At 38.2% G+C, this 21,308-nt stretch overlaps 1 protein-coding gene across 1 annotated transcript in view; it reads left to right on the top strand.

Annotated features, from left to right (window-relative positions):
* Positions 1-348: 348 nt before the first annotated feature.
* Positions 349-21,308, top strand: part of HTR2A (5-hydroxytryptamine receptor 2A) — a gene marked incomplete at both ends in the record, with an annotated part of 62,635 nt that continues 41,675 nt past the window's right edge. The window contains 2 exons of the mRNA XM_084235580.1: positions 349-757; positions 3,514-3,714. Coding sequence (XP_084091706.1) covers positions 349-757; positions 3,514-3,714 — 610 coding nt within the window. The remainder of the gene's footprint in view (positions 758-3,513; positions 3,715-21,308) is intronic.

Below are 21,308 nucleotides of genomic sequence, written 5' to 3'. Positions count from 1 at the left end.
AGTTACAAAACTTTTCTTTTTTGGCCAGGACCACATTTTTCTCCCTGAATGCTCAAAACTCTGCAACCTCTATTCTAAAAGTTCATTTGGCTTTTTTTACTGTACTTTGGAGAAAACAATGAAATCAAACAGTGGACTCTACTAAAATTGCAAATCAAGAAGATATAAAGAGCCTTTGCACTTCTTTAACTACTATTGTAATAATGGGAGGGAAAACGCCAACCCAAGGACCCCGGCACGTACACCAGTGTCATTGTGACTGTGTGGAGACATAGAGATGGTTGGTGAGCAGAGCCTGTAACTGGCTAGTTTTTCTACACTTCATCTGCTACAAGTTCCGACTTAGAAATGGATATTCTTTGCGAAGAAAACACTTCTTTGAGTTCGACGACAAACTCCTTAATGCAATTAAATGATGACACAAGACTCTACAATGACTTTAACTCTGGAGAAGCTAACACTTCAGATGCATTTAACTGGACAGTGGACTCGGAAAATCGAACAAACCTTTCCTGTGAAGGCTGCCACTCGCCACCATGCTTCTCCTTACTTCATCTCCAAGAAAAAAACTGGTCTGCTTTGTTGACAGCTGTAGTGATTATTCTAACCATTGCTGGAAACATACTCGTCATCATGGCAGTATCCCTAGAGAAAAAGCTGCAGAACGCCACCAACTATTTCCTGATGTCACTTGCCATAGCTGATATGCTCCTGGGTTTCCTTGTCATGCCTGTGTCCATGTTAACCATCCTGTATGGTGAGTGGCGTTAGCAACCCAGTTGTACACACTGGTAATAAAAAGCATGTGCATGCCATTAGCAGGTGAGCTGGGGCTGGGGACAGATTAAACACAGCCTCTGTTTCTAGACAAAGGTCTATCGACTTACACAACTTAATTTTTACTCTTAAAATGGGCTTTCACATATGAAAAAAATCAAGGCACCCTATTATCTGTGATCCTTGGAGAGTGTCATGCTTTGAAACATACTCTTTATGTAGAAATTATTATAACTGCCCCCGGTACTGTCTGTCATAAAGTAATTCTTGCCTGTCATGCTGAATTTCGTTGCTTTTTGCTTCTTTAAATTTCCAACTAAATATTCCAACCTTCAGGACAGAACAGTTTCATCTTTGTCACATAGTTTTCAGCACTTCTAATGGAGTGGTAAAACCTTCCCAATTACCTTGGAACATTTGCAGAGAGAATATTGGTGCAGTGGGTTTAATGTTAAAATATGCAGAATCTCCATTTGAATAAATGAATTACTCCAGTTTTAATTGTTCCCTGCTTAGAGAATCTAATTTGGAAGTGTGCCTTTGCGTTATACCCTCAACTCTTTAAAAATGCATATGCATAAACTCCTCTAGTCTGGATGGGAGGAGGGTGGAAAACAAATGGGAATCTCGCTTGCTTCTCAACAGAGTTTGCAACAGTGAAATCTCTGGCAAGTCAGCAAATACTAGGACGACTTTAGAGGGAGCAGAATGTGATATTCTTTCCAAGTTATTAGTAATGCAATCAGATTTCTCCTTAAAAGGAGAATTTTGACGCTGCTGACAGGCACCTTGGGAGTCACCTGGAGTTAGGAACAGTTCATAAACGCCGTTTTTTAAGAGGGGATTTTTTTGGCCAAGTCTGAAGGGCTTAAATAAATAAATAAATAAATGCACCCACCCCTGAAAAATGGGAGGAAAGGTGGTGGTGAACAACAGAAATCAAGATCAGGCACCGGTTTGCACAGGGTGATAGCAGACATAACAAGGGGAGCTACTGCTTGACCACGCAAATGTCACAGCGGGATTTCATTAAATTTGCCTGTTATTTCCCAGACATTCTGGAGAGGTTCTCGCATCCGAAAACCCCGCCCCTCTCAAAAGCAGACTCCAGGGGTGGGGGAGGTGCGGACTTCACCGGGTTGGTCTGGGGACCAAAACCATCACAGGAAGGCGGGAGAGGAGGTGACCCCAACAGCGATTGGGGGCAGACACCTACCCAGCCAGGTTAGAAAAATAGGAACCTGCCCACTTGGGGTGCAACCACGCCCCCTGGTGGCGGCCGCCCCTTGCGCAGCCAGTTCCAGCCTGGAGCTGCACCCTACGCTGATGTGGTTCTTTTGCCTGCCCAGGGCTAGGAAATGCTCCCTTCTGTATCCCGCCGCCGGAAACGCAGACTATGACCCACCACTGCCTCCTTGCAAAGAACGTTCTCTAAAGGACCAACATCAGTTCCGACCAGGCTGTGCATGACTTCCCCCGAGGTGTTGCTAAGGAAAAGTCTCTCGTTTTAGCTTAAGTTCTTTGTAAATAATCAGAGTGAACCGTGCAAAGCAGGCTTGTATCTAGATCTCTTCACTTTCCGAAATACTCGCGGTGGCACTTTATAGAGAGAATGTTTCAGTTTGGAAAATATTCAGTTTGTAGATCTGAAATATCATTAAGGAAAGGTAGTCTTTCTGATTTTTCTCTGATGCACACCTATCTATCATTGAATCATACTGTTACCTAAACTAATTTAAATTTATTTGACAGCTGAATCCCCCACACACAAACACACACTAAAATAGACAGACTCAGGACACTCTGCTTATGTCCACAAGGTATATTCTATCTTGCTTACAGAACAGGTGGCCTCCTGCAATGCTCTTCACACTGGAGTCATCTCTGGAAATTTAACATTTTGATGTTAGAAGTGACCTCTCTCCTCCCTCCTGCTACAGCCCTAGAGAAAAGCTCTCCAGCTACGCAGCCCATTGCCCTAAAGGAAGGTCACCAAAGTGTAGTTTCCGGCCCAGCACCACCTTGGGAACTTGTTAGAAATGAAAATTCTGCCCCACTAAATACTCAGACTCTCTGCTACAGAGGTCCGTGCAGCAGCTACATTATAAGAAGCCACTAAGGATACCCCTGCCCTGAAGCAATTCTCACTACAAACACCGTGGTCTCTGCATTTCCCCTCACTTCCCAAATTTGAGTTTAACACTCAGAGCATCATTATGTAATTTTTCATTTTTATGGATAAAGATATTCCTACTCAGATTTTTAACCATTTATTCATTAACACCAATAGTATTTATTGCCATAACACTAAATGTGTGAGACTATGTGTGAGTTATAATAATGACTAAGGAATGGGTTTAACCTGGAGAATCTACAGTATATGAAAGCTATATGAATAATGACAGCACACTGTCAGAGGGGCACAAAATACATCCTAACTTCTGAGTTAAGTCATTGAAAAAATAATAACCCTAAATAGAGACAACTGGAGTTGACCAAACTATGATACCTTAATTCTAGCCACGAAAAATTTTCAAACCTTGCATTCATCAGCCAGTGCAGTCTACTGTGGTTAAGTACAGTTGTTATTTGGCCCTTTGAGGTATTGCAAATATCCTGTGTTGGCTTTTGTCACCATCTATGCCTTTTCCCAGGATGGAGACTGCTGTAGCAAGGTAGAAACCCCACACCAGACAAGGCCCAGGCCAGACACTGATGTAATTTTCTGCACTGTAGGATACCGGTGGCCTCTGCCCAGCAAGCTCTGTGCTGTCTGGATTTACCTGGATGTGCTCTTCTCTACTGCCTCCATCATGCACCTCTGTGCCATCTCCCTGGACCGCTACGTGGCCATCCAGAACCCCATTCATCACAGCCGATTCAACTCCAGAACTAAGGCATTTCTAAAAATAATTGCTGTGTGGACCATATCAGTAGGTAAGTGGGAGAAAATATTTCAGGTCCTCGTTTGAAATGACAGCTTTTGCCTTCCATGATGTTTTGTTCCATTTTACTGCCCTGAAACCTGATGTCCTGCATTTATTGTTTTGTGTTACAAAATCTGTTACACCATTGTAATAACCAGGTTAGTTTTAGGATAGAAAAATCTGCTAATGCCACTGACTGGCAGTTTAAATATGTATCACTTCACACAGGTAAGACTGTACATACCAATAGAATCAAAACTGGGAATAACTGCAGCAGCCACTTCCAAATACTACTTCTTTATCTCATACATTCAAATTCTACTCTAAATCCTGAGTACTCTACTTCCTAGAGATCCAGACATTTATAATCACTGGACTTTTGGTTGATGTAAGGAGATTGACACACATACACAGAGAACACAAAGCTTCTGGAATCTAGGGAAAATAGCAGGAGCTGTAAGTCAGAGGTTGGAAGGGGCAGGATTTGCTCAGGACCAGGGCCTGTCACCCTGATATTGAGACAGGGCACACCAGAGGACTTCAGCCTACCTCCCTTAGGTTGATTACATGCACTCACTCACTTCCTGCCAATACTGATCATTTGTCACACACCTAACAGCCAGAAAAGCTCAGGTATTAGAAGTCAGAGGGGCAGCTCCAGGCAGCTAAACCAATTGTACCTGTCACCTCTGCAGGTGTGGTTTGTAACTAACTAGTCCCAGAGATATAATTTAAAGTTGCAAAGTTTTTCAAGCAAAAATGCTTCATCTACTTACAGCCACGTGGGTGCCAGTATCTACTAATATGAGAGATGGGATTTGATGACAGGCTTGAAATCAAGGACGTGAGTCTACCCACATCTTTGGACAGATAAAAATACAAAATCATTGCAAAAGCAATAGCCCAGCAAAAGATAATCTCTTGTGCTTTTTATTTAGTTCCTCTTGTTTGCCTTGCTCTTGAAACAAGTTGACAGCCCCATGTTCTAGAGAATAAAATAAGTTCAGAAAGTGTAAGGAACCAGTAAAATTGGCATATATTAAAAAAAAAAAGCTAGCAACAACAATGTTGGTGTGGATGTGGCAAAAAAAGGAACTATCCTACACTGCTGGTGGGAATGCAAACTGGTCCAACCACTAGGGAAAGCTGTATGGAGGCTCCTCAGACTAATGAAAATGGTAGTAGGGGATCCATTCTTAGGGATCTACCTAAAGGACACAAAAACATTAAAGGATACCTGCAACCCTATGTTTATTGCAGCGCTATTTATAATAGGTAAGACTTGGAATCAACCAAAATGCCCCAAAATAGATGACTGGATCAAGAAGATGTGGTATATATACACATGGAATACTATTCAGCAATCAAAAAAGATAAATTCATACCAATCACAGCAACGTGGATGGAGCTAGAAGGAATTATGTTCAGTGAAATAAGTCAGAAGGAAAAAGAAAAATATCAGATGATTTCACTTATAGGAGGAATATAGAGGAACCAAATAAGGAATCGGGGAAAAATAATAACAATAAAAACCACAACAAAACAAACCAAAAATAAACTGACAACTATAAATCAGAGATATTCTGCAGGGGAGGGGGAGGGAGAAAGATCAAAAGGAGGGCAAGAAGAGCATAAGGGACTATGGTGATGGAGCACGGGTGCATTGTTGAAGGAAATTCTATGGGGACTACACCTGAGAAAAGAAAGCAACCATTGTACAAAAATGAGTAGTGACATAAAATATATGTAAATAAAAAAAATTTAAAAAAGAAAGTGTAAGTAACAAGAGCATAAAAATGTTTTCATAGTGAGCTGGTTGCCTCTCCAACCAGTGGCAGTGTTAGGACTCTGGACTTCTGTCCGCAGACCTGCTCTTAATGTTGAATGCATCAACTTCCTTAGGAAATGCCAAGAAAATGCTGTGGCTTCTGGGCCTGTGCAATGATGGATTCATTATACTAGGAGCAAGAGAATATAGAACTAGTGGTTCTCAATTTCAGCTGTAGATAAGAATATCTGGGAACATTCTGAATTTAATGGTTCAGGTAGACCAAGTACTCCAAAGTGGCAGCCAAGATTGAAAACCATTGAAATGACTGTCAAAGAAGAACACAAATATAGTCAAAGAAAGCAAAAATAATGCAAATGAAGAAAAGTTATTGCCATGTTTACTGTAGTTTACTCCTGCACACCATCCCATCAGTGAGACAGATGCTAGGAGGGTCAGCCATCTTTTACCTCCAGCCATACTGACTTCCCTGTCTTACTTAAGCTTAATAATAGCAGTAGTAGTCAGGGATATTTCTGAGGAACAACTTCAGCCCATTAGTGTAAAGAGTACCTTACAAAATGTAATCTATAAATTGTACACAACTGGTAATTAACCCTGGTCATTCTGACTCCAAAGCCAAGCCTTTTCTACTGCCCAATAAAAATAGCTGCCTCATGCTCCTTCCAGCTATCTCTCCAGGAGGCAAGGAGGTGAAATTGGTTAGGTGTGCTGCTCAGAGGTGACCATTCCTCCACGTAGCAAAATTTCTGTTTTGTCGCTATTATGTCCTTGGCACTGATATCCTAAGTGAATAAGCTATGCATCTAGAGATTCCCATAATATGGTAGGGAAGATTGATAAGGAAACCCAGGAAAAGCAGAAGTTACATAAGCTCCATACCACAAGCCTGTAGATGTATGGTAGAGGAGGGGCCACCTGGGCAACAACAAAAAAGAATAAATTCCAATGAAGGGCCTTTAGGGGCTTATTCTCCTAAATTTTCTCTAGTGCTTCCCTTTCTATTGTCCTTTTATTTATTGTTGTGGTTTTACATTTAGTTCCTTGGACCAGTTAGAATTTGTTTTTATCGAGGGTCTAACTTGTTTTCTTAAAACAATGATTAAAACCTTTCAGCATCTATTGGTCAGTTTCTCCCCTTTGATTTATTGATATATTTCATTTCCTTGATAGAGTTCCAAATACTGAACTTCCCTTTCATACCTGAAATATACTCATAAATAAAACTGAATTTGGATGACTTTGTTAGTTGATGTATTATTCTCACAAAGTTTCTTTTTCTAGTTTCATTAAATAAATGTGAAAGATTTTATCTTTTTCTTTATGGTCTTGATGTATGTTCTTAAAAGTTTATGTAGAACTTAAAATAGTTATAAATCTCTCTGATCCTGGTGTCTTTTCAAGAGATATTCTAATCTCTTCAATAGTTATTTAAGTTACATTTTCTATCTCATCTTCAGTTAATAACTGCATGCAAATGTTAAGCAGGTATCTTTAACACTGATTTTTTATAATTATTAAACATAATATTACTTGCCCTAAAGTCTGTTTCATCTGATATTAGTATAAACTATGTGGCTTTCTTTTGGTTGTTATATTCTCAAGGTATCTTATTATCCCTGGTTGCTGTCAAACTTCTGACTTAAAGTAGCTTGACAAATACATTGCTTGTGAGCAATATAGAGTTGTCTTTTGTCCAGTTAATCTCTCTCTTTGAATTGGAACATTTACTCCATTTACATTTAATATAATCCAGATAGCTGGGTTTAAATGTACCCTCTTACAATTTTCCTTATATTGTCCCATTTACACTATATACCATTTTCTATTCTTGCCCTCTTTGGGGGACTGATCAAGAATTATGGATAACATATGGGTTAACATTCATTATGGATAACAAATGGGTTATCCATTCTTTTAAATCATCTTAGTAATTACAACATTTAATTTTAATCTAATACAGTTTATTATTTGTCCTACTTTTGGGGTAGGATTAAAAACCTTAGAAGATTTTTATTTCTGTTTACCTCTATTGTCTTTTAATTTTTTTCTGTTTTTTAATTCTGTTGTCTTTTTTAAGCCCTTGAAAAATCATTATAAATGTTCAACTCATATTTTCTTACATATTTGATGCCCTATTACTATTTTTTGTCATTTTCATGATTCTACCTGGGTTCATATATTCCTAATTTCTGAAAAACTTTTAGAACATCCTATTTTTTTCTTTTACATTTAAGTATTTTAGACATTTTGACCTTAGTTTATAAACATATTTTTGCTCAGAATTCAAATTTGGCAGTTGTATTTTTCAGCAATATAAAACTGCCATTTCAAGTTTTCTAGCTGTCAAACTTGCTGTTCTTTAGAAACCACTATCTTAGTACATCTTGCTACTTTAAGATTTTTTTTCTTTGTCTATGTGTTATAGAAATTTAACTGTGATGTGCCCAAGTGCAGGGTTTTCACACTGCATGGTGTTGTCTATTGGTTGTTAAATTTGTGGTTCATGCCTTTTGTCGATTTGAAAAACCTCATGACTATCTTTTCAAATATTGTTTTTGCCTTATCTTCCCCCTACCACCACCACCTCCTTTCTGGACTCCAATTTCATGTATGATAGACCCTTGTTTCTTACAGCTCAAATAGTTTTCTACATTTCCACCTTTTTCTTTTTCTTCTTACTTTAACGTGGATAATTTTACTGACTTTGTTTCTGGATTATTAATGCTCTTATCAGCTACATTGAGGTTACTGCTAAATCCATCTTTTATATTCTCAATTTCAGTTATTATATTGTTAATTCTAGAATTTCCACTTAATTTTATTTATACATTCTAGTTCTTTGCAGTAAATCTTCATGATTTTATCTATTTTCTTAAACATTAATCACAGATATTGGACATTTGAATTACCTGGGGATTTCTATTTTCTGGAAAATTTTTCATCTTGGTTTAGTCATTTAGTTTACCTAATAACTTTTACCAAGTAAATTTTTGGATACTCTGTTGATTTTTCCTCTAAAGACGGGTCCTTCAGCAAACAATCAGTATAGGTTTCCTAGCCCAGTCAGGGATTGCCCTTACTTTAGGCTGAGTTATGGTAAACACGACCTATTTTACTTTACCCTCACACCTAAGGTATATTCCTCCATGGTCCTAAATGCCAGTCTGACGTATTCTCTATTTTTGATAATTTTGAAGTCCAATTTTTGTATTCTTGGAACCATAAGAGTGCTGGTAACTCTTTTTAGCTATTCAACCTCAATCTGTCCATCTAACCGGCAAAAATCTTGAAAGTAAAGGCAGCAAATACAAAGACCTTACTTTTTATTCTTCCTTTCACTCCAGAATCTTAACTACTCATATTCTGGCTACTATGGTATCTCTAACATAATTTTTAATCTTCCTAACACCCTGGGACAAGATTTTGAGTCTTGAATTGTTTTATTTGTTGTCAACATTACCATGTCTTCTCATTTTTGTTTGATCTTTCTATCTTGTATCCTTTGCTCGTTTTAAATTTATCTTTGCTTCTTTGCTTTATGTTTATTTTTTAAAAAGATTTATTTATTTATGCATACTAGAATGGGGTACAGGCCAGAGGTGTGTGGGGGGGGGCGGTGGTGAGAGGATTCACCAGAGACAGAGTGGGGAACAGAACAGGCAGATTGACTGAAGCATACTGCTGAGGGGAGCAGTGGGCGAGTCAGGAGAGTTCTGCTGCACCATGTGGGTGTCTCCCTGGCCGGGGATTGAACTCGTGCTGCAGTGGCTGTGGACAGCTTTACAGGTTGCGTCTTAACCCCTTGTGCCACCAGAGAGGCCCTATGTTTATTTGCAGAAGTGACTTACAGGTGGATTTTTTTTTTTAACAAATCTCAACATGTTAACTAATAGCAAAATTCAGCCTGCCTGCATTTACCATATTTGACATGATCAGCTTTATTCTTCACATCTTGCTTTTGCCATATATTTTTCTTTGTAACAATTCATTTTTCCCCATTGCATATATTTGTGATTTGTACAATGTCTTCATTACCTTCACCACATCCCAATTAATCTGACTTTCTACTTGACATTTTAATTCCCTCATAATTATTGTCATTCCAAATAGTCATTATGACTATTTGGTATTTTTACTAACATCTAAAAAATAATCCCAGTAAGAGGTTTCATTTCCTCATTCACTCTGAAATCCAACTCATAATTTTTTTTCCATAATTTTGAAATAACATTGTAGTGCAATATATATTTTAAAACAAGTCAAAAAATGCAGAAGTCCTAGTGAGAAATATGATAATTGATTACATAAAACATTTAACATTTTGTATGGCTAAAAATCAAGACAAGAAAGATCAAAAGAAAAATATTTCAATGTAGATGATAACAGACCAAGAGTTGATATCATTAAAGTAAAAAGGCAACTATAACTTTATAAGCAAAAACAAAAAATAACAATCCAATAAGAAAAGATATAGGTAAGCTATATGAACACTCATTTCACAAAAACATAATTTGAAATGGGCAATAAAGCTCATGAAAACACGTTCAGCCTCTTTAATAGTCATGGATATGTAGTTTTAAACAATGATGCAGCATCACTCTTCACCCATATGATTGGAAAAATTAAAATGAGTGAAAACATCCAGTGTGGTTTTGGATATTATGCCGTATATATTTTCATATCCTGTAAGTGTGAATATGAACTGTTTGTTCTTGGACAATCTCATAGAATTTATTAAAATTCAAACTATTAATCCTCCTTGAGAGGATCTGTTTTACAGAATAACTTAGGTATGTGTAAGAATCTTTGATAGAGCAATTTTGGGGAATAAAAAGTAGAAGATTGGGCTGGGGTTGAATACATTATTAGTATCGTAATTATGGTGTATTTTACAACTCCTAATTACTGAGTTGCATTTGATATTCAACTGGAGAAATGTCCATGACATTTCTAATTGCACAAAAACAAGTTTCATGGTAGTATGCATGGTCTTGGTCCATTCAAGTAAAATGGCAAAAATAATAATATACAGGGATATTTACATGTTGACACTCAGGTTTGAAAAATTCCACATTTGTCAAAAGATGAAATTATAATGTTAGTGTGTTATATTTTTCCTTATATACTTTGCATAATTTTATTGGTTACAAGTACTACTCTTCGATGATCAAGAATGATCATTGAATGATCATCAAATGGTAGCCCACAGCATGGAAGACTGCTTCTTGGAGGAGGTAGCTGATAGTCACTGTTTGCTAGAATCTAACAAATAGTGAGTTTGTCATGTTACACAAGATCACTCAAGTTTTTTTGCACTAGGTGTTTGAGATTTGCTGCTTCATTCACCCTGCTTGCTGCTATCAGCTTGGTCATTTCACTGCTTGCCAAGGCTTCCATCTAATTCTGAGAGAAATGAACATAATTACAAATCAATTGAGTTTTCCATTTGTGAACTTATCTGGGTAAAGAGGTGATGACAGAAAAGATTGAAGCACTGGGATTCTCTGTGGATGTCATTTTCCCTTAATAAACCTAATTCCCCTGATCAGAGGTAACTATGACTTCAGTACAACTATAAAATGAGCAAACCCTTTCTTCTTGATGATTGCCTTGCTAATGCCCTATGAGGACAAAAAACGATGCTCCTTTATTCCAACTGTCTGTAGCATGTAAATGTATAGATCAGATAGAAAGAGTGAAAATGATTATTTTCACATTGTCATATTCTGACAGCCAAGTAAAGACACCAATTAAAGATTTTTTTCTTGTACTTACTTCAGAAATATATGTGCAGTTATAGAGTAATTTTGAAGTATCCTGGGTCTAAATTGGGATATTTTTTCCCTCAAGCTAAGCATGACCATGTATTTTCTGAATTATTACTATTGTAATAGAAAAGGCAAACTGGTCTCATTTATTCAGAGCCTTTGCCCTCACAAACTGACACCATTCACAAAATGGCAAAAAACATTAAGGTCACTGGGTCCAATTTCTTGCCTTCAGGCAAGTCAGAAACTCTCCTTCTATATAGGAGGAGGCTCTACAGGACAGTGAGAATGATCATTTTAATTGCTTTATTACATACAATTTTGAGTATTACATACAATTTTTAACATCTTTTGTGCTTATAAACAAATCTATATTTTGCTTTCTATTGTTGGTTGCTCATAGTTTTTGCTGTAGAACTTTGTGGTTATGAGCAAAATGTTTGGAGCCAGACTATCTTGCTCTGTCCTTGTAAGCTGTGTGGCATGACCTTGGGCAAAGTTATTTAACTTTTGAGGCTTATGTTCCTGATGAATAAATGATGATAGTAACAGAACCTATATTACAGGGCAATTTTAAGGAGTAAGTTTGTCTCATATAAAGTGTTATGTAAGTTTACAACCTATTTGAACCCTTTTCTTTAAGGTTCTTGTTTTTGTTTTTCCGATCTTGTAAAATAGCGGGATTAGCTCTGGTGTTATCACAGTTTATCTACATATCTACATAATCTTAAAGTGCTACTTGTCCCTTGACATTACTTATAGGTTTTTTTCTCCCACAGAGTTTTTATTTTTATAAGATCCTATTTATAAGTGTTCTTTTCTTTTATGGCTTCTGAATTTTAAATCATTTCTAAAATTGCCTTTTCCCTTACAAAGTTATAATATTTTCACCCATTACTAATTACTTTTGTTTTCCACATTTAAATCTTTGAATCATTTAGAATTTAATATAGTTTATTTTTTTCTACAGTTACCTGTTGTACCATTAATTTTCCCCATTGATTGGACCACCATCTATGTGGCATTCTGATTACCCATGTATTTGGGGTTACTTCTGGACTTTTCTATTCTATCGATGCAGTCTATTCATTCACCTATAGGGTTGCCTATTTAATGCCATTATCTCTTAGGTCTGGTGCTCCCTCAGTGTTCTTCTTTCTCAGACTTTTCCTGACCATTTTCATTTGTATCTCTGTATTAGTTTTGGAAATCAGGGGTTTTTTTCCAGAAAATTTATTGTAATTATAGCTTTATAAATCAGTTTTCTAGACCTTTTGGTTGGCATACGTGTGTGTTCTTTTGGTCCTGCTTTTCTATTTGAGTGTGTGTTTGTGAAAAGCCTCTAATTCTACTTGGAATCAGGTAAATGTATATAAACAAATATAGCTACCCCAAATATTAACACTTAGGCTTTAAAAAACTGCATGCATATTCAGGTCCTGAAATATTTACGTTTACTTCTGCATTCATACATACCATGTCTTCTAGAAAAAAAAATCGGCTGCATAAAATGGGCTAGAAACCAGATGATATCCCATTGACATTTATGCTGGGACATATTCCCAATTCCCCTGCCTGAAAATGAAGCATCTGAGGAGCCTAGTTAGGATCCCCTTGTCTAGGATCCTTCAGGTTTATGCCCAGTTCCCTACTACTGAGAGTCAGTCTAAGCAGTGGATTTCAGAAATGCATCGTGCAGCAGGACAGAAAGGGAGTAGGGTTACCTCTCCCCCTCCCACTGCTTGAAAATCATACTGCAGTAGGTTAGCGCCTACTAAGAAAAAGAAATGTGGAAGAATTAGCTGCACTCACTTTTCCCTTCATTTTCTCTCTATTTGTCTCCTGGGTGGAGTGAAATTTCCTTCTCTTTTTCTTTTTTTACCTCTGTCATACACACTGTCATACCCATAGGTACAGGAGGGAGTTCTGGGCACCCTTCCAAGATGCTGGCGGGTCAGTCTGTGTGCAGGAATCGGGATGCTCAATGACCATGGAGCAGCTGCCTCTGCTCCAGGGTATCATAGCATTAGTGAGCAGCCAAGTAGGTGGCCATGCTGTCACTGCCCTAAACTCTGCAGCATCTGGCCAGTCCGCGCACCCACTTTCTCTCGTCCCTTTTGTGCAGCAACCCGTTCCCTGTTCTGCTCGTCAATACAGGCAAATTTAAGGACATCTCTTCACCCAACCAGACCTTCCCATACCCAGGAACATAGTGTGCTAGACTACGTCACAGAAAGGCTAATGCTCTTGGAGGATATGTCCTCACCACTGAGAAAGAGGACACTTAATGTCCTGGTCAACTCGGTCTTCCAGGGGGGCAGCAGACTCCTCTCTGCATGGTAGACTCCAGCCACAGCTATGAGAAACCACACCCAATACACCAGTGCTGAGTAGTGTACACTCTCTAGGGTCACTGGAAATCAGTGAGAAAAAATAAGAAATGATCCAAGGAACACTTTGTCCTTTTGACCTGGCTTGCCTCAAGATGAGGAGTTCTTTGTTCTTTTGCTCATCATTCTCTTACAAGAGGAGGGGAGGCAGGACTGGAATAGCATCCAGATGCCACCCCTCTGACTCACCTCCTACCCAGGGGCCATGCAGAAGCCCACAGTCTATGGAGGCTTCCACGTTCTTCAGATCTGCCTGGTCTTTCCAGGCTAGAAGGCAAGAATCTTCACTAAGCCAAGAGCCATAGCAGATCACCTGGTCATCTTTTTCCACCAGCTTCCTTCATGTCCTTTTTTCTCCTTCATTGAAGAAACAGCATCCAGCCCTGGATCACTCTACACCCAGCCTTTACTGTCGCTTTGGCCATGTAACCAATGGCGACTGAAACCGGCTTCTTGAATCTGGCAGCTTCCCGTACCTATGTTTACAACCTCACCCAGACTGCTTCACTTCACTTCATTGCTTCACTCCATTGGCTTGGCCTGAATAGATTTCAAATCTTTTCCCTACTTACCTCCTCTTTGCAACCTTGGATTGTTACTCTAAGCAGATGGGTGTAACTCCTTCTCTAAGAAGAGATCATAATCACAATTCCCTTCCTATTTTTTCTACTTCTCCTTTCCAATGCAAACTTCCAGTTTGCAAACAAATATTCCAAAATCCTGTGTCTACCTCTTACCAAAAGAATCTTCCTTGAGTCCTCCCCACCCATTGCCCTCCAATTTATGTTAATTTACCCCCAAAGACCCTGTCCATGCTTGTTCCATTGTGTCACCTTTTGTTCACAGCTCAAAACAAAATCTGGCTTAACCTCCCTCCCTCTTATTGCTCTTCAAGAGCACAAAGCCTTCTTGATTTTCCATCAAATCCAAAAGACTATCTCACCATTAATAATGTGCTCACGATACAAGAAAACATTCTCAATGTGATAGAGTCAAACAGCTCAGACTACAGAGAATACAAAGTGAATTTGTACTTCATCCCTCCCTGCCTCTCCAGATAAGTACCCACAGCAACTGTGCTAACCTTGATCCTTGCTGTTACTGTTTAGTGCAGAGCATTAATAGGGGAGGCAGGCCTGAGTACTTCCAAGTCCCTCATAGGTCACACTTCTTCTTGTAAATCCTTTGACTCCATATTTGTATTTTAAGAAGTTCCCTTCAAACACTGCTGAACTTCGTCACATTTTTTTTTTTTTTTGCACTGACCTTTTCTACTAGTTCTGTTTCTCACTAAGCCAGATCCCTCCCATCTGCTGTGCCTTCCAGAGATTTCTCCATTTGTAAAATACTAATGAGATGCTTGTTTTAATTTTATAGGTTGTTATAATTTATTCTGACTAATGCTTATTATTTTTTAATCATTAAATGAAATTCAGGGCTGGAGTACTATAGATACATGTGTTAAGATACTATCTTGATCCACAAAAAAACAAAAAAAAAAAACCTGAGTGATACTGTTTGTGTGTGTGATCATGTCTTATCTGCTAATCTTTTATGTATTTACTTCTATGGATTGATCTCTCTTCTTCAGAACTGTCTCCTTGCTCAGCTCCACCCACCTTCCATCTTCCATTGTTTTTGTGAATTCCTTTTTTCTTATTCCTTAAATGGTAGTAGCCTCTGGAGATCCATTCCCCATCTTCTCACTTTTTATCCTCCTTGCTTTTGCTAGGTCATTTTTATTTCGATGGACTCAGCCATTAGGACACTGATAGACTGCTCACTCTAGATTCCAGCCCACAGTCCTCCCGAGGGCTTCAGACTCTGGCATCCACCTATCTGACTGACACTTCTAGCCAGAAGTCCCACAGGAACTTCAGTCCTATGAGATTAAAATCTGGACTTGTCTGCCTACTCCTCCCCCCTGAAATCTCTACAGTTGAGTAATAGGGCATTAAAATCTCTTCAGTTTCAAGACCCAGGAGTCCTCCCTTACCTCTGCACCCAAACAGATGAATAGTCCTTTGTGTCTACTTGCCCACCGTTTCCAAAATCATTCTTCCTTCAGGCTCTCCTGTGCCACTGCAAGTGTCATCCTGACCACAGGCTTGTCATGCTCTACCTTGCCACTGAGTCAGCCACATGCAATATAGATGTAACAAAATCACTCTCCTTTAAACTTTGAATGCTTCTGTTGTCAGTAGAGTATATCCCTTAACTGAGACATGCGGCCTCTCTGCATATGGTCCTTGCCCATCCCTTAACTTCTCTCCTACCATACGTTGTCCCACATTTTATTCTCCAGTTATAATAAATTGCCCATAAATTCCATTCTGAAAATGCATATTTACCTCCTTGCCTAATTTCTAATTTCATTTTCTTTTGGCAGCACCTACCCCATTTTGATTTTCCCAAAACCCTTCTATATATTAATTCACATGTTATATTGTGACCATCTGTTTCTTTCCCCACTAGATCATGAATTCCTGAGAACAAGAAATGAAAAACAAACAAAAGCAAAAAATAAATAAATTCTTTACCACAAGCTCGGCATAGATAATGCTTAGCTTGTTAGGCAGGCATACAAAAAATAACTTTCTAGAATCTGACACTAAAAGCACCTTTAAGAAATTTTTGTTTCCTTCTGCCATTGGTTTCAAAAGTTATTTTTTACATTGCTTTCTCCATAATTTAAATAAAAATCAAATGTGTGTTTAATAAACATTTTTCTACTTAATAGCAACCATGTTGCAATTATTATTATTAGTAGTAGTAATACCCGATTAATAGGAATTGTAAGAAAGATGTTGTGCATTTTTTTCTTCTTCATGAGATAGTGAACTTTGGTTTGGTAAGATATGAGACATGTCCTTGTCCTCTAAGGCAAGCTCTCTCATATCAGACCCTATGTAGCAACTCAAAGCAGCTTTTTTGCCATTAAACTGCTTTTTTAATGGTTATAAAAAGGAGTATGATGTATCTCCTAAGGGTCTTATAGGAACCCCAAGCAGGATCTCACCATTTAGCTAGTCAGTGGGTCTCCACATTCTACAGTTCAAGCATCGGCCTTATAAATTCAGATTTCTATTTACTTTCCTCTTTACTGCATGCTCTACTCTGGGAAATTGATTTAAATAAATCAGATTTCAACAAACTGATGTAATATGTAATTAACCTATATCCATTTTCTTGGATTCACCATATACTCCTTCATGGTAGGGCAAACCTAAATCTATTCTAAATAGCAATATAAAGTTAGTGAGGGTCCACATTGGACCAGGAGTAGTACAAGTATATAAGGAATGTAGGAAGAATTAAATGAATCTACAAGCACCTAGCATAGGCACACGCTGTGAAATCTACATTCTAAAATTTGTGTGCCTAGCTAGCTATAACCAAGAATAGAATTATAATAAAAATGCAAAGAACTCAGCAGAGTTGAGATTAGAGAAGGTTGTGTGAAACCTTCTGTTGATCTTCAAAGGATAAGCAGAATTTGGGAAAATGAGGAATGAAACACGACTTTTCAAGAAGAGAATGATGTGGAGGAAAGGCATTATGATTTTTCATAATAAACAAGGAGCTGATGTTTATTAATTTAGATGATTTTAAGGTATATTTTGATGACTGTAACACTGGTGAATTGCCCATTTCTTAACCAGTGACATTTGTGTTTATATAAGCAAAACTAGTTGTCTAGAATCAAAACATCTTTCCCCTAGACGGTACTGAAAAATGTTGTTTTCTTAAGTGCCAGAGCCTTTAATATTTATCTCGTTTATCAAATTAGTCCATTATATATTAATAACGTAAGATTAACTCTTGCTTTCGTTAGTTGATGGTGTAAGTATTTGCGGACTTTTAGAGTAGCACCTTGGGGCAAGAACTAAGAGGAAAGGACCCACAATGGACTGTGGTAGGTGACTATGGGTGACTGGTGGGTACAATAGCACTGTGTTGGTGCTATGTAATGGGGGCATCCAAACATTGCCTCAACTAAAAATAAATCAATTTAATTGAAAGAGTAGAGATGTATTGGGGCCTCCCCTGGCGGCACAGGAGGTTGTGCACAGTGCTGAAAAGCTGTCCGCAGCCTCTGCAGTGCCAGCTCGATCCTGGCTGGCCGTCAAGGGCCCCACATGGCGCAGCAGACCTCTCCTGTCTCACCCACTGCTCCCCTCAGCAGTGTATTTCGTTAGTCTGCCTTTTCGTTCCCCGCTCTGTCTTTAGTGAATCCTCTCACCCTCCAGCTCATCTGGCCTGTACCCCAGTTCTTGTATAAATAAATAAATAAATCTTAAAAAAAAAAAAAGAATAGTGATGTATCGTGGAATCTTAGATGAACAGGGAGATAAGCTTATAGCAGAAACATTTTTTAACTTTCTGCCCGATATTCACTTCTAGAAAGACTTCTATGGATGAGCAGTTTCATACATTTTATCATGTTCAATCTTGACTTTATTTCCAGAAGGTGGAATTTCCTGACCTTCCACTTCATTCTGAACTGTTGTTTATTTAGTAGTCTCTATCAGCTTTTGTATTAACCTAAGCAGTTAAGAAATGAAGTATGCCATCACTTTAAAATATCTTCCTAAAGTTGGTTTCTAATATGTCTTCATGTTTCTCTTTTTTTTTTTTTTTTTAGTTCATTAAATCTTGATTCCGGAATTAGGACTGGTAGCAGTTGTGGGGTGTAAAGGTAGAACATTCTTGCTGGCTTCCAATTAGAATTTTTCATAAGAATATTAATGCTAGTAATGCTTGCCAATGTCTTCATATTTTAAACATCTTCAGAAATGTCCATATCCCTGTTTTCTGTGGAGTGAGCTCATCATGACTCTTTCATATTCCTATTTCCTTTTTTTAAAAGATTTATTTATTTATGCATACAAGAGCTGGAGTGCAGGCCATCTCTTGTATGCATAAGAGTGCAGGGGGTGAGAGGATTCACCAGATACAGAGTGGGGAGCAGAACAGGCGGATCTACTGAAATACACTATTGAGGAGCACAGCAAGCAAGTCAGGAGAGGTCTGCTGCAGCATGTGGGTCACCTCTCTGGCCGGGAATCAAACTCAAGCCACGGTGGCTGCAGATAGCTTCATAGCGCTGTGTCTTAACACCTTGCCCCACCAGAGAGGCCCCCATATTCCTATTTCTTAAATCCCAAAGTGAGTCATTGTGAAGATTTGTGAGTGACCATGTTTATGGGCTACTCAAATAGTCACTACATGACCAAGTCAAGTCCTACTGTGCTTTATATTTAAGGAAACCACCCACCCTGTACATTTGATCTAGAGCCTTTGGAAACCACACAGTTGATATATAAAAAAAGAAAGGTCTACTTAACACAAGGGTTAATTTTTATGTCTTCCAAAGCCCTGCTAAATGTCCATCACATGCCATAAACAATGAGCAGTTCCCTATACATTTCTCAGCCATCCTAAGTCTCCAACACCTCCCTATACAAGTTTTATTGTGGTCCTGACCATTCTATTCAAGTATCCTCATTCTTTTATGTATATTGAGCCATTACATTGGATATTAATGATCCAGAAACCATCCCTAATCTTCCATCATTCCATTTTAACAGAAGTGCTCCCCAGATGCCCTAGAGTATCTCTGTTGGTTGGTTTTTCTCCTAAAGCCATCTATTAAAAAGTGTGACCCATGTAACAGAACAGCAAATGAAAGTTTGGATGACCATCATAGCTGCATCAGTATTTTCACAGATTTAATGGCTGTTTCCATAGAAACAGGCTTGATAAAGTTGGTCGTAGACAGAATCCAAGAATGACAGAGACATGCCATGAAAACTTAATGTTTAACCAGGCAAAAACTAAAAGTCACGCTTTCGCCTTTTCACTAACTTAGTACCTTAAATTCAGGAGGAAAGTCTTATTAATTCATGTAGGACATATTTTCATTTTTGAAATGAAAAATGAGGTTTCATTTTTCACTGTTTAGATTTCTCATAAAAGTGAAAACAATTACAGGAACAGTGTTACAGTGAATGTTCCTTATGGGAATTGGAGACCTTTTAGATTCTGGTTATAGCCTTCCAAAGCCCCACTGACGGCCCTTTCCTCAGCAAGCCCTCTTAGGCAGCACATGATCATCTGCCTGTTTCAAAGTATTTTCTTCACCATGTGTGGAAAAAACTTTCTGAGTGTCAAAGGAAACTGAAAAACTCAATGAAAGAGTAAGACTGAACTGCAAAATGAAATATTTCCAAGTGACTACAATAACCACTCCTAGACCAGTTTCTAAAAGGATGTGAAACAGATGCAAAAAGTAATGACCCATAGCTGAAGATAATTTTCACCCTTGAACGATAACCTACTTTCTGTGAAGGATGACTTTTCTGCAGAAAATCAATGGACGTGAGTAAGAATTACTGGGAAGTGCATTATTTCGCATCCCCAGAGAATCTGATTCAGATTCTGAGAGAATCTGATTCAGTAGGAATGAGGGGAAACCCAGGAGTTGGAACCCTCCAGGGAGTACTGCCTCAACTATCACTTTAGAATTTGGATAGATTTTTTTTTTCAGGTATACTCTTAATATACATACATGTTTTTTAAAAAAAATCAGTATGTGCATTGTATGTACGCTTGTTTATTTTCAAGGAACTCTGCGAACACTTCCACTAGTAGTGCACAGGGCTGTTAAATAAACCACAGGACAAAAGAGGTTTTAATTTCCCAAGGGCTGGAAAGGGTAAATCTTGTCTTTCAGTTCCGCCCTACTGTTAACAGTTAGCATTCAATAATTGCTTGCCAAAACTGACCATTAATAATGAGCCAGTCCTGGTTTCACCCTGAATCTTTATGACCTCCTCTCACATTTTCTTTGGTTTGAAAGCTATACTTAAATTTACATTTTATTTGAAATTAGCTAACATACCTTCTCACCTCTCAAAAAACACCATATTTTAAAAGTTTCACTGCCCATCAATAACAATATTACCAGACTTTAAGAGGAAAAATAAAAGACAACTCAAGTTCCCTAGAGCCCTTTTGAAATAGTTTAGGAAACCATAAGTCTTATGTGGGATTTGTCTAGAATTAAATTACATTTTGATAATCCTTTCCAGCTCTAAAATTCCATTCACTGCTGCTAGGTCTCACTACCTAAAATAGTCAGCAAGCCTCTGAACAAAAAATGCTTTGTTCTGGTAGCAAGGGATTCTATTTCTAGGCCTCCATATGACCTTCAGCATCACACCCAGAGCAAGTTAGTGCCAGAGATGGCGCTACCACCTCCGATTGGCATGGCCAAATACATGGAGTTATGTGCAACTCCTACCTCTATTTTCCTGGAGAATTTACTAACACTTTGTAATTATTTTGAAATAGGGTTGATACTTGAGTGAAAATGCTAAACCACAGACCTTATAACAATGCTAAGTAGTCTATTTTCAGCATGATTTGCTTGTTTTTTTCCTTTTCTATAATGGTTGAATGGGGAGCAGACAACTGATTATTTACCAATCCAATCAGCGGCTCAGCAGCCTAAAACAATAAGACTGCAATAGAGTTAGACCAGGAGAGAACTAGTAGACCAAAAGGGGTAATTTTTTTTATCCAGTCCCTGCTTCAAGTACAATTGAGTAGATAGAAGGCAGGGTTTTGTGATTGATTTCACTCTGTTTTT

This window comes from Talpa europaea (assembly GCF_964194135.1).
Source record: "Talpa europaea genome assembly, chromosome: 6".
Taxonomy (NCBI): Eukaryota; Metazoa; Chordata; class Mammalia; order Eulipotyphla; family Talpidae; genus Talpa; species Talpa europaea.
Note: the sequence above shows the minus strand (reverse complement) of the source record. Positions and strands in the feature narration are given on the sequence as shown.